A 13,906-nucleotide genomic window follows, 5' to 3' on the forward strand; every position below is an offset into this window, starting at 1 on the left:
GTGTTCACAGGTATAATGGGAGTATACTCAAAGAACACTAACCTGACATTTCTTTTCAGAATGTTAGGATGTAATTAATTCTCTCATCTCAGTATTTCAAATTACGTACCAAGTTGCAAAATCCAGCTGGGAAGCTTAGTCATTAGGACCCCTCTGCCCGCTTCTTTCACCAACTCCAGGGCCTCCTTGAATCCGCTACTGAACATTGCTCTGGGTCTGTTCCACTGTTCACTGAACATCCCTCTGGGTAGGAGAGATGGTGGATCAATCTGAACCACACCACAGTACTTGGAACCCACAAAAATACTTCAGTGGTTCTTCAACTTCTTCAATAACCCACAAAGACACTTTAGTGGACCTTCAACTTTTCAATATTTTTGACCACACCACAGTACTTCAATGGCTCCCACCTGGCCCGCTCACCTGCCAGACCTACTCCAACAAAGTAGTCTGCTCTGGTGTACTCTCCTGCCAGAATAAACTACTACTTGAAAGTACTTATGTGGTAAAGGATAGACTAAAATAGGTTAGCAATGTCTTTTGCTCCACAACAGCACCTTTGTGATTGCCACACTGTCATCAGGTTATGCCCCATTCCTTATGAATGTCTTCTTCCAGAAGGGCAACCTTCCTGCCACTCTTGTTTCTCCCTTTTAATATTAACCAACTGCTGATAAGGTTTCTCTTTCACTTTCACACTTCTTTGGCTTCGGCAGTGTAGGTCTAAGCCATTTTCTCGTAGGACCTCTTTTCCATATGGACAATAGTTTTTATCAACACTGAAAGTTTAAACTGCCTTTTTTTTGGCTTGGGCAGTTCTGATTCTTTCTTAACTGCCTGTGTGTTTCTTATTTGGATTTGGCATTGATGGTTTATCTTTTCCCCTATGGGTATTGCCCTTTTTGTTGCTGGCTCTTATGCCCCACAATGCCATGATTTTTCTGGTATAATAATCAGGCTCTTATTCTGCCATCTCTGCCTTATAAACTCAGCTTGGTTCACAACAGTAGAATGAACATGCTCTACATTTGTTCGGTATTCAAAAGGTTTCTTCTTCTTCCACTTCACGTTTAACCCGTTTCTGAGGTAGAGGCCCCTGGAATTGGGTCACAATCTAACAGTGAACTTGCCTGGTTACTTGCACGTCCGTTCGCCTCTCTGCCTCCTGGTCCCCTGCCTCTGTTTCCCCATGCGGTTTGACAGCCTCTCTGTCACAGCTTCCGGCAACCTGTTTCTGTCACCAGCAGGACTCTCCTGGCTTCCATGACTCTTCGGTGCTCGCCTGCCTCCTTTGCTTGTCTGACAGGCTAGTAAATGGTGCACTTTGTGCTGCGCGAATGCTGCAGCTACGGGGGATAGTCGTCACTCTCAGTAAGCCCTGCAGTTAACGTCTTGAGTATGAAAGACCCTCTCAGGACCGGCATCCAGTTTACACACGTTTGTGGTCCCGGCATCTCGGCTCACTTCTGACTTCTGCTTCTGCTGTCACGTGGAGTTAGGAAAGCTACTCCATCTTCTACTACTACCCCTCCTCCTGACCTGCACCTGAGGGTGATTTTTATGCCTCTCAGTCATCCTCAGGTCTGGGTCTTTATTCCTATTTGAATGCAACTTGCAGTCTTCGGCCTCTGCAGTCCTCTTCTTCGTCCCAGTACTTTGGGAATTGTGGGACTTGAAGTGCGCAATAAAAAAACTCAGCTTTCTTAATGAAATTATCATCACCAACTTCATTACTTTCCTCATACATATTCCCCAGAGGAGTACCATAAGGATTCTATGAATAATTTGACTTTACCGAAGAATGACGTTTCTCTTCTTGCTTATTTCCCTGAGATTCATAGGGGTTTTCATATCTATGAATTTCAGTGACTTTCAAAAGATTTCTCTTACTTCCAGTACATGACTGCTTTTAATAATCTGCACCTACATTCCGATAATCAGTTTGAGCAAATAAAATCTCTCTGACAGCAAGCCATTATATATTCCGATATTAAGGCTAGTCCCTTTCTTGAGGAAGACCAATACTGCGTCATCCCACAGAGTCTTCCAGTTCCCCTGGGGCCCTTCTCCTCCCAGGTCATGCTCCCTGCTGATACCGCCCCCAGGGGTCAGGATCAGGAAGGGTCTGCCTTTCCCTGGCCACCTGGGAGGAGACTTTAGGTAGGCTTTTTTTGAGGACTCTGCAGGATTCATCACATCGCCTTTCTCTAAGGCTCTGGACTATATTTACATTGCCCTCTCCACTTGTTCCTGCCTGTAGGCCATTGTTATTTGTGCATGCATTTACATTGTCCACATGTGCCTTCTGAATATGTAACAACACCATTTTGTTTATTTGCTCACTTAGATCTTCTATTTCAGCCGCCACTGTTCAGGCCACAGACGACTGCCCTGCTTTATCGCCCACAGTCTGCGACCTTCTCTTTGCCCACTTTTGCTGCTTTTATTGTAGCCTTGTTCACCCTTGATGGCCTTTTTGCCGGTCATCGCAGAGTCATCCTTCATCTTTTTGCTGGGAACCTCCTGACTCGTTGTTGTAATCGCAGGCTCTTCTTCCATGTGCTGCAGATGGATGTCCGCGATGCGTTTTTCTTCTTTTGCATCCTACATTTCCACAACTTTTGGTTGCTCATCTGCTGTTGTCTGTGCTATGAGCCAATCCACAACCCATTCCTTTGTTGCAGCCCAGATTCTCCTCAGCAGTACTGCCATCTCAGCTGATTACTCCATCCTTTTGTGTTTTTACTTTTCCCTCTCTTGTAATGCTTTCCGCGTCCTTTTTCCTGCACCCAACGAAGATTGTTCTTGCAGCTTCTTTTTTTAAAATTTGTTTTAGAGGAAGGGAGCTAGATTTCCTCTTGTAGACCATGCACAGTTCATGGGTGGGCCTAACTGTGCTAGGCCCTCAGCCATATTATGGCTAAGCGCCCTAGTGCCCCCCCTTCCCGGGCAGCTCCGCTGTATGTCTACTTTGCAAGGCATTCAAGGGGCCACACAGGAGGATCCTATAATGCAACTAACAATGTTCACAGGCCTCAATGATGGAAGAACTTGCTAGCCGAAAAGGTACTTTGAACCCTACAAAAAGGGCGAATTGCAAGGTCTCGTGAATGTGCCTCAGTATATGTCACCCAGCAATCTACTTCAAGACCGTTGTGCTACCACGAGCCCTGCACAGTTGCGCTGTTAATCTGGCTCATATAGAGCACCCAGGTAATAGTGGGACCAATAGCAGGATTCTGAGAAAAGACCTGGTTTCCTGGGCTCCATGACCTTGTACAGTGGGAAGTTCAAGAATGTCGAGCATGTCAGTTGACTGGAGTAGGTGATCCCCTGGCACTCACACAGTCCAAGATTCTGAGCCAGAAGCCCTGGGAAATAGTAAACACAGATTTCTGCACATTCACAAATGGAAAACACCTTCTAGTACTAATGGACGAGTATTCATGATACCAAGTCATCCCCATCCTCACCGCGGGTATGGTAATCCCTACACTGTGACAATCTTAGCTGTACACTACAAATCTAAAACTTGTAGTGGTCCTCCATTTCCGGGTCGAGAATGGCAGAGCGACTTCATCAAACCAGGGATTTACTACCAGGAGATCACTGTGGTATTTCTCTTTGTAAGAGAATATCGAAAAACCCCATGCTCCTGCACCTGAGATTCGGACAGCCCATTGTCCACGTTTGGACGCACAGGGGTAAGCAAAGGGAAGTTCTGTGCATGGACAGCGCGTTCCACACCAAAGAGCTAACTCAAACATTTGTCATTGTCTCATCGCTATGTGCTGCGCATGATATTGAATGCTGTTTGCCTGAAACACAGACTAGGAGAAGTATCTAATACATGACAGGCCCCAGCAGAGTACAATTCTGTTTCTCTCAAGAGAAACCACCCGTAGAAGGACTGCTCCACTAGCTTCCATTGTAGATTACATGTATTTGTGAAAATATAGTTTTGTCCATGCCAGAACGGTTTAATCCTCGTTTTTCAAATAGCACAACAGTGTGAATGCTTCGAGTGACTGTGAGACAAACCTCATAGAGCCAAGAGGTTGTGTTGTACACCGGAGTCCTCAGTTGGTGTAAAAGTACAATACAAATTGGGTGTTCTAGGTGGTCTTGGGAAGTAGCACTGCTACTGTGTTAGAGATTAAGTTCAGGGAAGAAAAAAAAGTAAGAGCACTGCAAGATATTGCTGCTAAAATACAGTGTATCTATCCTCTTTCCCTCAAGTTTGTGCTTTTTCTACTTCACAGTTACTTCGGTGATGCAATCAAAGATATTTTTTCTGTGGAGGACTTTCAGCTGTACCGGTAAGATATGCACTTCACCTGATAAGAACACTGTAAGGTTATTTTCACGAATTAGCTGTGTTGCATATATTATATCAGATTTGAATGATCCAAGTCACCATTTCCCAATCTTCAAATGTATGTACTATTGCCCCTGCTTCCCAAATTGTGTAGGCCAATATGCTCCAGGGGAGGTCCTGAACTGGAGCCCTCAACATCATCTTGGATTCTAAGCTTCCCCGTACCTCTCTACTGTATGCTACCATAGCACCAGACCTCTCTGAACTTCCTCCTCTGCATTGTGGGATTACTTCCTCCTGCCATTTCACACAACTGTGGATGGTCTGCACTGCTAACCTTAAGACCTTTGTGACTTTGAAGCCACCAAGGCCCTCTCAATTCCACCTACTGCTAGGGCATTTCAGCCCTCCACCCCTCCTCTGGGTTCCCCCACCTGCATGCACTGGTGGCAAGTCAGTATCATTTTTCCTCCTGAAGGTTAACAGTTACTTTCTGCATTCACAGACCAGAGGCTAGGATAATGGAGGCAGTTTCTCTCTGTCCCTGTTCGTCCATCTCCTTTGTCAATTTTTTTCATTTTTTTCCTCATTGTACACTTCCTGCTCTTCGTACGTGCCTTAATTCTCATTTGTTTGAGGTCACTCAACTGTTTTCTTATGATGAACCTGTTCCAATCCTTAGCAATCCCGACTGTAATTCCGATTATGCCGATTAGAGGTGCCAGTGGGCTTCCTGGTTTATCTCCAGTCTCAGATCCCTCTGCCCTTATTTCACTATCATTTTATGGGATGCCAGCTCTGTCAGTAACAAAACCAGCTCTGTTCTTGACATTTTCTATTGGATATAATCTTCCATTCTTCTCTGTTACTGAGACCTGTAATCTTCCATACAACATGTGCACTGCTCCTGTTCCAAGTACCTCATTGTCCTCGTTTTCGCTCTCGTCTTACATTTTGGGATGGTTGGTGGCGCATGGATATTGGTGCATTTCTCCTGGCTATCCTGCCACCCCTCCTTCCAGGCTGCTGTTCTTGTGTGTACCACTGAGCTGCTTTACCTAAACCTCATTCTCTCTACTCACCCAGAACCCCCGACAAAGTGAACATTGTGTTTGTTCCCCACCAAATGTCACACTTTGTCAGGGATTGTGGGAAATAAATCCTGGGCCGCTTCGCGCAAGTCAGACTTCTGTGCTTTCCCAAGGGTGTCCTCTTTTCAGAAATGCATGGTGTTCAAAGTTCTCCTTGGTGGCTTGGACATCTTAGGCCCAAATCTGTATAGTGTGCACATGAGTCCAAATCCTGCAATCCTGCTGTTCGAAAAGAGTTGGGGTTACCTGTGTTTTCGGCTTCGCCCTTTGCGCTCCGGTAGGTGCACCCACACATGTAAGGTACCGTTTTCATCGGGACACCTGTGGGAACGCAGGACGGTAGACCATGTGTTGTTGGCGGCGTGTTTCGGTGGATGAGCCGAGTGAAATGTCTGGAAATTGGGATTTTTCCCCACATTTCGGGCTTTGCCAGGGTTTCTGGGTAAGACATTCTGGGCCGATTTGCGCAAGTCTGAACTCTGCGGATTCCCACGGATGTCCTCTTTTTGGAAATGCATGGGGTTCCCTGTTTTCCTTTGTGGCTTGGACAACCGAGGCCCATATCGGTATGGTGTGCCCGGATGGAAAACTCGTGAAATTCAGCTGTCGGAAAAGACTTGGGGTTAGGGGTGTTTTAGGTTTTCCCCTTGGCGCCCAGGTAGGTGCACCCACACATGTGAGGTACCGTTTCCATCGGGACACGTGTGGGAACGCGGGAAGGTATTACATTCGTTGTTTGTGTGGTTTTCATAACTTCTCGACCCATTTGCTGGTGCCCTTTGTCACACAACCCTTTCATTTCCCAAATGTGCCCTACATTTAGTCGCTGCTTTAGGCACCATACACTTTTGTAACCTGCACAAGTCACCTACCCTTGAAAAGGTCTGCCTGTGCTCTTTCAAAAAATGTATGCTTGCCGTCATTCACCACCTTGGTTTTCCTGATTTACACATGCTAAGTATGTCTGTTTAGGCCTTAAGTATAAATCTCCTGTGTACATGGCTCAGTGTTTGGCTTGTGGTATTGCTTGTTTTTTGAAACACTACAAAAAATGTGTGATTTCCTAACTGCAACCGTCGGGGGGAAATGTAGCAGAGCATTGTTTTTCTCAAAATTCATAGAAGCCATTGCCCGTACCAAGCCAACCATGTCCACCGCATACCTTTTTTTCGGTCATTTTCCCACTTTTTCCCCAAACTATGGCATTTTCCCCTACCTAGTTGTTGCCCGACCTGCGCAAATCACCCCTTCCTAAACTTGGAATTTTGTCTACTTTTCAGAAATGTATGCCTTTCTGTCCTCTTATTCGACTTTCTTACCCTTTTCTTCCATTCCGTCCACGCATGTCCAATTGGCAAAAATGGCCAAAATCGCCTACCTCTCACAAAACGCTTGATGACCACATAAAAACAATTTTTTTTCGTTTCCACTCAACCTGTTCTTGAAAGCCAGGAAATTGAGGAATTTATCACAGAAAACCATTGCTCCTAGCTCTTACAAGGAAAAAAAACACAGACTTCGTTGTACATCATTGTATTGGCATTTTTTGAAAAAAAACAACATTTTTGCCCTTTTTGGTTATTTTCTCTCACCACCTACAGGTACCTACGATTCCTGGGTGGAGTTACGACCGCCTTCATGTGGGGGAAAAAAAAGTCAAATTTGGCCGAGATATCTCATGAAACAAAAAGGTTACAAGGCCTACTGAAATCGCCAAAAAAGGTCTTGGCACTGGGGGGGAAAACCCATAGCACTTAAAGGGTTAATACCCAGAGGTTTTTAAACACGGACTCGGGGATCAAACCTGTGTTGCTTCGTGTCGTCTTGTTTCCAAGGCAAGCATCTTGCCGCTGAGCTATCCTCCCGGGATGCCCTATGTCAGGAAGTGTGCAATTTAAACACAGACCTACAGAAAAGAGAGTCAGACCTTCAGGAACTGACTGACCTAAAAACCGAGTATGCAAACTTAATGGGACATGTGGGACAAGTAGACAGTGATCTAGAAGAGACCACACAAGCCAAAAATGTGCTGAGGCAGGAGATTTATCTCCTGCAACAAAAATGGTCTGTGTTCCCAGGCAATACAGGCAGCACAAAAAAGACAATGAGGCCCTGTGTGGTGAGAACCAGGGACTCCAGAGCCAGGTAGCAGCCCAAGGGAAGGTAATAGAGGCAAGTCAAGCCCTGACAGAAGAGCAAAAGGCTCAGACCTTTGCCTACTATCACAAGGTAGGGGCTGAGAAGGAAAAACCTGAGAAATTAGAAGGAGTGCGCTAGATTGAATCAAAACATGAGGTACTCTGAACAAGTAGAGAGTGGCAGGGCAACCCCTGATAAGGGCCTCAAACCCATTTAGGTGAATGTGGTTGAATGGAAGATTTTGTGTTTGAAAATAAGTGAGGAGCTATTTTTCGTTTGAAAGCATTAGCACTTTAAATATTTTATTGTTGTTGAAGAGCTGATGATTGCTTTTTGGGAATCTAAGTTACATTGTGTGTAGTTGTAGATGGGCATTGTAATAATGGAAACTGTGTTTGCTGCTAACTAAAGAAAAATCGCTGCTAATCATTTTGAAATTATATCAATTGTATAAACTGAATTATGAAATAATAAATTGTGTATTTCTTATATTGTAATATGGTCAGAGAAATTATTGTGACTTTGTTTTTTTAATTTTTTTAAATTTCATGTTTTATAGTTTGTACACAAACTTTTAACATTTCACCTGAACTTTGTTGGTACTTTGCTTGTTTACACTTAAAAAAAAAAAAAATCCAAAGACAAAGAAAAGTAAAATCAAGCGCAAATCTGGGGATCATTTGGCTAATTATGTAAACGAAGAATCATCATCAATTCAGATCGAGAGTAATATTCTGACTCTTGACGCTTAGGTGATCTGGCCAACCCTCCGGAGAACTACCAGCTGAAAAAAAGAAAAGCACCTATTCAAGTACCATACGAAGCGAGGTGAGGATTCTTAATTGCACACTCACCTGTCAACAGAAAGATGCCCAAAATAACAAGAGATAGATATTGATGACACTCCCCTATGTGTATTTCATTTTAGGGCACCTGGAAGAAAATCTGAGATGTCCTTTTGAGTGAATAAGAGATGCCCTCCTTAATCCAAAGAATGAGGATCAAGACAAGAAATGACAAAATTGTCTTTTTTAGTTAACATGATGCATTAATGTCATGTCAATTGTCCTGAAGAAAGCGGAAAGTGTTTCTATATCCGCTGAAACCGGTTGACGCCATTTAGGCTCAGGTGTGATGACCTGACCCCTCTCCCCCCACCCTCCGACACACAACACAAACAATGTGCTCAGTAAAAATGCATTATTTTACAGAAGATTGCTGAGAAAATTAGACACTAAACGAACCAAAGAGCGGATTGTTTTTAAAATTTTGCTCATTGATAATGGAGCAATTTAGGGATCAATAAGACACAGTCTGGAAGCGATTAAATAAAATAGAAAGTTTCGACTTCCAAACCGTGCACAATGTTTTTAGCATTTTTTGTTTTAAACAATTTTGATTTTTTCTCAAACACACAACCAAACTTGCAGTACATGTTACAATATTTCAAATTTTGTACAAATCAATCAATGTCTACTGTGTCTCCTGTTTCCTCCCCCCCTGTTCGAGCCTACTCTACTTCGCGATCTGCTTTTAGTCTTGCAGAGGGGTTCCCTATTCTATATTCTCAGCTCGGTCCTGGTCACTTGACCAGTCCTGAGTGGGCCCATATAGTGTGGCTATTAAATATTTCCAGGCTGTCAGGGTTTTTGCTTCTTCTTCCCCTGCAGTAGTATTAGCTTCCTGCCATACTGCTGTTTCAGCTTCTGCCTGTTTCTGAAGGTCTTTCCACCAGATTTCTATCCTTGGTCTATAACATGCCTTCCATTCCATGGCAATTCTACGCTTGGCAAGTATATATGCCAAATCCTTTAATCCTGCGCCTTGGTGTAAAGCGCTCTATAAATAAATCAATCAATCAATTTTCTGACATGTTTTAGTTTACGAGGTCTGGGGAACCCCCCCACCAGGCAGGCCCACACTATTTCAACATTTATCTCAATCCCTTTTTCTTCTAATCTGTGGGCTATTTCGCCCCGTAATTTCCCAATCTCTGGGCATGCCCATAATATATGCGTCATCCCAGCGCTTTCTTCGCCGCATTTGAGGCCTGTTTGTCGTTCTGCATTTTTAAATGTAGCTATCCTCTGGGGTGTCAAATATGCCCTGTGGGTTATATATAGTTGTATTTGCTGTAGCCTTGCATTCCTTGACACTTTCTTGTGGTACCCTTGGGGTCGGTCCCATATCCCGTCATTCATTGGGGCACCCACTTCTTCCTCCCAGTCCTGTCTCAGTTGTACCACTTCCTTCCACACTTTGGACATCACCAGCTCATATAGCCTGGATATCTCGTGCCCTCCTTCTGCTGTGTCGTCTATGGTTTCTATGGCAGCGTCCGGTTGCTCCTCTAATACTATTTCGGACCATGTCTCTTTAATCCGCCGCACCATTCTATGGTATGTAATATATTGTCCCGTATGCAACCCTGTTTCCTCCACCAACATCCCAAATTCTTTTATCCTCCCCTCTTGCCTATGTCTCCCACAGTTGGTATCCCTACCGGCTCCCAGTGCCCTCTGATCATTTTCATTAATTGGCCTTCTTTTCCGCTCAATGCAACAAGCGGCACTTGCGGGGAACAAGGGGATGGGTTCTCCATGACCTGACAGGTCTTATGCCATACTTGTCATCCCAGTGTCATCATCTCTGGGCGCTCTTTCATATCCAATTTAGGCAGCCATATCATTTCTTTCAGGAAGAACGGGGCACATCCCTGTCTGAACAATCTAGATTCCGAGGTTGGATCTTCTGATAACCTTTTTGCCACATATTGTAGTTGGCTAGCTAGATAGTAGATCTCATAGTTTGGCAGTTTTATACCCCCTTTATCATACGAGTTTTGTAACTTCCAAAGGGCAATTGTGTTCCTCGTCCCATGGCAGAGAAATTCCCTACATATGCTATGTATCCTAACGAAAAATCGCCTTGGTATTAGATATGGTATGTTCCCGAAATAGTGCAATAATCTTGGAATGACTACAATTTTCAGCATTGCCTCCCTTCCCATCATTGCCAAGGGGAGCTTTGCCCAAAACCTCATACTATTTTCAATGCTCTTTACCGCTTTCTCTGTATTATTTTGGTGCTCTGCCTCCACCATATGGTAAAAGTCTATCCTAAGATATCTGAAAGTTTTTGCCTCCCATGGTATTTGTAGAATTGGTAATTGATCTCGCGGAATCCCCACATACCTACCCAGTGGAAATAAACACAATTTTTTGGGGTTCACCGCTGTGCCAGATAGCGACGCGGATCGCTCCATCACTTCCAGAACATATTGGAGGCTTTCTTCAGGGCATCATAAATACAACAGCACATCATCAGCGTATAAGAGACTAAGGGCCTCATTACACAGAAGGCGGTAATGGTTAACGGCCACCGTTAACGGTAACGGTGACCGTTAACCATTACCGCCTTACTACGAGGTCCCTTAGCGGGTTGGTGCTTTAACACCTGCTTTTTGCAGGCGTTAAAAACCAACCCCCTAAGGGACCTCGGAGCTAATTACGGCACCGCAAAATTGCGGTGCCGTAATTAGCGCCTTCCCCATTCCCATAGAGCCCTATGGGGCAGAAATGGGAATGGGGAAGGGCAATGGCGGAAGGGGGATTTACCGCCCCACCAACCTTGGAATGGGGCGGTAAATCCCCTTTCCGCCAAGGCGGTGCCGGTATTTTACCGGCATGAGCCATGGCGCTAATAGCGCCATGGCTCACCGCCTTCCGTGTAATGAGGCCCTAAGTGCGGTTCCCCTTTTATGTTAATCCCTATATTGTCATACTGCTGCCTTAGGTATATCGCCAGGGGCTCTAGCGCTAAAATGTACGACATAGAGGACCACGGGCATCCCTGTCTAGTACCCCTACTGAGTTGCCACCTCTCCGATATTATTGCTCCCGTTTAACCCTGGCCAGCGGTGCACTATATAGCAGTTTGACCCCTCTAATATACCCAGGCCCTATCCCATAATTAGTCAGGGCTGCAATCAGCCAAGGCCATTTGACTGAATCAAAGGCTTTTATTGCGTCCGATACAATTGCAATCTCGCCCGTGTCCCCTTTCGTGTGTTCTATAACTCTGTGAAGTTGTCTGAGGTTATCGGATATAATCCTATGTGGCACATATCTAGTCTGATCAGGGTATATTAGTTTATTAATGATCCGTCTCATTCTGTTTGCCAGAACCGCCGTGAGCATTTTACTATCTTCATTAAGCCTTGATAGCGGTCTGAATGATCCGCCGTCTTTGCCAGGCTTATTGGGTTTAGCGAGTGGCATGATGATCGCCTCTCTCAGGGATTCTGGCAACCTTCCTGTTTCGTATGCCTCATTTAGCATTGCTAAGAGCGGGGGAAGCACTTAATTTCTATACATTTTGTAAAATTCACTAGGGAGTCCATCAGCCCCCGGCGTCTTACTAGTGGGTAGCTGCACTACCACCTCTTCTATTTCTTCTAGGGTGATCAGGGCATCGAATTCCTCTTGCTCCTCCGCACTGATTTGTGGCATGCCTTTGTCTTCCAGTGTTTCCCTTATTTCCCTGAGGTCGCTTCCTTCGACATCCCCATACAATCGTTGATAGTATTCTAGAAACCCGCGATTCACGCCCTGTTGGGTGTCTAATATCTGCCCATCCTCCCTCGTTATTGCTCTGATTTGTAGATCTGAGAGTTTCGCTTTTATATAACCATGCCAGCATCCTCCCTGGTTTATCTCCTCCTGCATGTTGTCTCTCTATATACTTCTTATAGTTTAGATTGCATAATCTCTCCCATTGTACCGCACATTTCTGTTGCAACTTGAGTATAGTTTCAGTATCGCCCTTGGTGTTACACTCTGCTCAATGCTGTTTCTAGCTCTGTTTCCGCTTCCTGAAGTTCTGTTAATATCCCTCCTTTTAATCCCTTGGATTTAGCTATAGCTATCCTTCTCACTACCACTTTGAAGGCTTCCCACAGCATACCAGCTGACTCAAACACTTCTAGTGTTGGTCTCAAAGTAACTTATTATTTCTTCTCTCAGATCCTCCCTAAACATTATATCTTTTAGTGCCTCAATTCTGAGGTGCCATGTTGGTATCCTAGGTCTTGGGGGGGCGATATTGCCACATTGGGACCAGTGGCGAGTTGTCTGATAGGACCCTCGCTTTGTATTCTGTCTGTATTATTTCTGCCAGTAGTTCCTGTGTGGTAAACATATAGTCTAACCTGGTGTGCAAATTTTGTGGAGCAAAGTAATGTGAATACTGTCTGTTCTGTGGATGGCGCACCCTCCATACATCCTCGAACCTGAAGTCTGTCAACAATGACTGCAACCCTAGGAGCAGGGGTGGGTCTATCTATTTTGCTATCTGATCTATATATTATCGGGTTTAGTGTACAGTTAGTCACCTCCCCAGATCACTGCCCCTCCTAGGTACATGCTCATTTTGTTGTACAGGGTCTTGATGTATGCCACCGTGTCCTGGTTCGGGGCATATGTATTTATAATGCATATTTCCTTATTTTCCACCAGTCCCCTTATTGCAACCATTCTCCCATCTGCTTCCACTGTGGACTGTAGTAACTGGAATGGGACATGCGGTGCTACCCAAATAATCACTCCTCTAGCATAGGCTGAATATGTCGAACCGACGACGGCCCCCTTCCACTTCTTCTGGATCACCTCCAACCTTTCTTTTGTTAGGTGTGTCTCTTGTATTAGGGCTATATCTATTTTCTGTCTATGCAGATACATCATAACTTTATTAGTTTTTAGATAGCTATTAAACCCTCTAACTTTCCAAGTGATTACCTTAAGGACCCCATGATCTGTCTCCAAGTTTTGCTCGAAGGCCATCGCTCGTGTATGTAAGCTTGTTCCCCAACTTAAAACTACCCCTCCTCTTTAACTTTGCTACTTCCCCAACTTCCCTCCCTCCCCCCACCTTTCCCAACTCCAACTCAACACCCACCCGCCCCCATCCCAACTGTTGCCCAGCTCCATCCCTGGATCTCAGGCACCCCTGCATCTAGTCCTTTTTCCGGCTATTGCCAGTACTCGGGACACAGCAGGGAGATATCGCCCTAGTGGCGTTTGTTACGCTACCTACTGGGGATAGGTCGCCTACCTCCTCTGCCTCCTGTATTAACTACAAATCACTGTGCACTTTCAATTCTTATCTGACATGCACACTTCTATATTCCAGTCCAACAAGTCCCCATATCGAGTGTGCTAGTCTCTTAGCCTGCACCCTTTTATAACATGCTCTTTGCACCCCCTTCGGGCATAATCACTTGTAATATCTCTCCCCCCCAGGATCAACAAACATGGCGTTGGGTCACTTATCCTGTCCATCTCGCTCCTGCTCTTCTCCA

General features: G+C 44.9%; 1 protein-coding gene across 3 annotated transcripts in view; it reads left to right on the forward strand.

Moving 5' to 3' along the window:
• OGFOD3 (2-oxoglutarate and iron dependent oxygenase domain containing 3) overlaps positions 1-13,906 on the forward strand; it is an 876,068-nt gene that overhangs the window by 383,829 nt on the left and 478,333 nt on the right. For 2 of the 3 annotated variants that reach the window (XM_069654613.1, XM_069654611.1), the window contains exons 5-6: positions 4,263-4,319; positions 8,301-8,376. In XM_069654613.1, the coding sequence (XP_069510714.1) occupies positions 4,263-4,319; positions 8,301-8,376 (133 nt within the window). The remainder of the gene's footprint in view (positions 1-4,262; positions 4,320-8,300; positions 8,377-13,906) is intronic. The other variant, XM_069654612.1, reaches the window with a different exon arrangement.

The sequence above is a fragment of the Ambystoma mexicanum genome, chromosome 3q, assembly GCF_040938575.1.
Source record: "Ambystoma mexicanum isolate Mex_15411 chromosome 3q, UKY_AmexF1_1, whole genome shotgun sequence".
Taxonomy (NCBI): Eukaryota; Metazoa; Chordata; class Amphibia; order Caudata; family Ambystomatidae; genus Ambystoma; species Ambystoma mexicanum.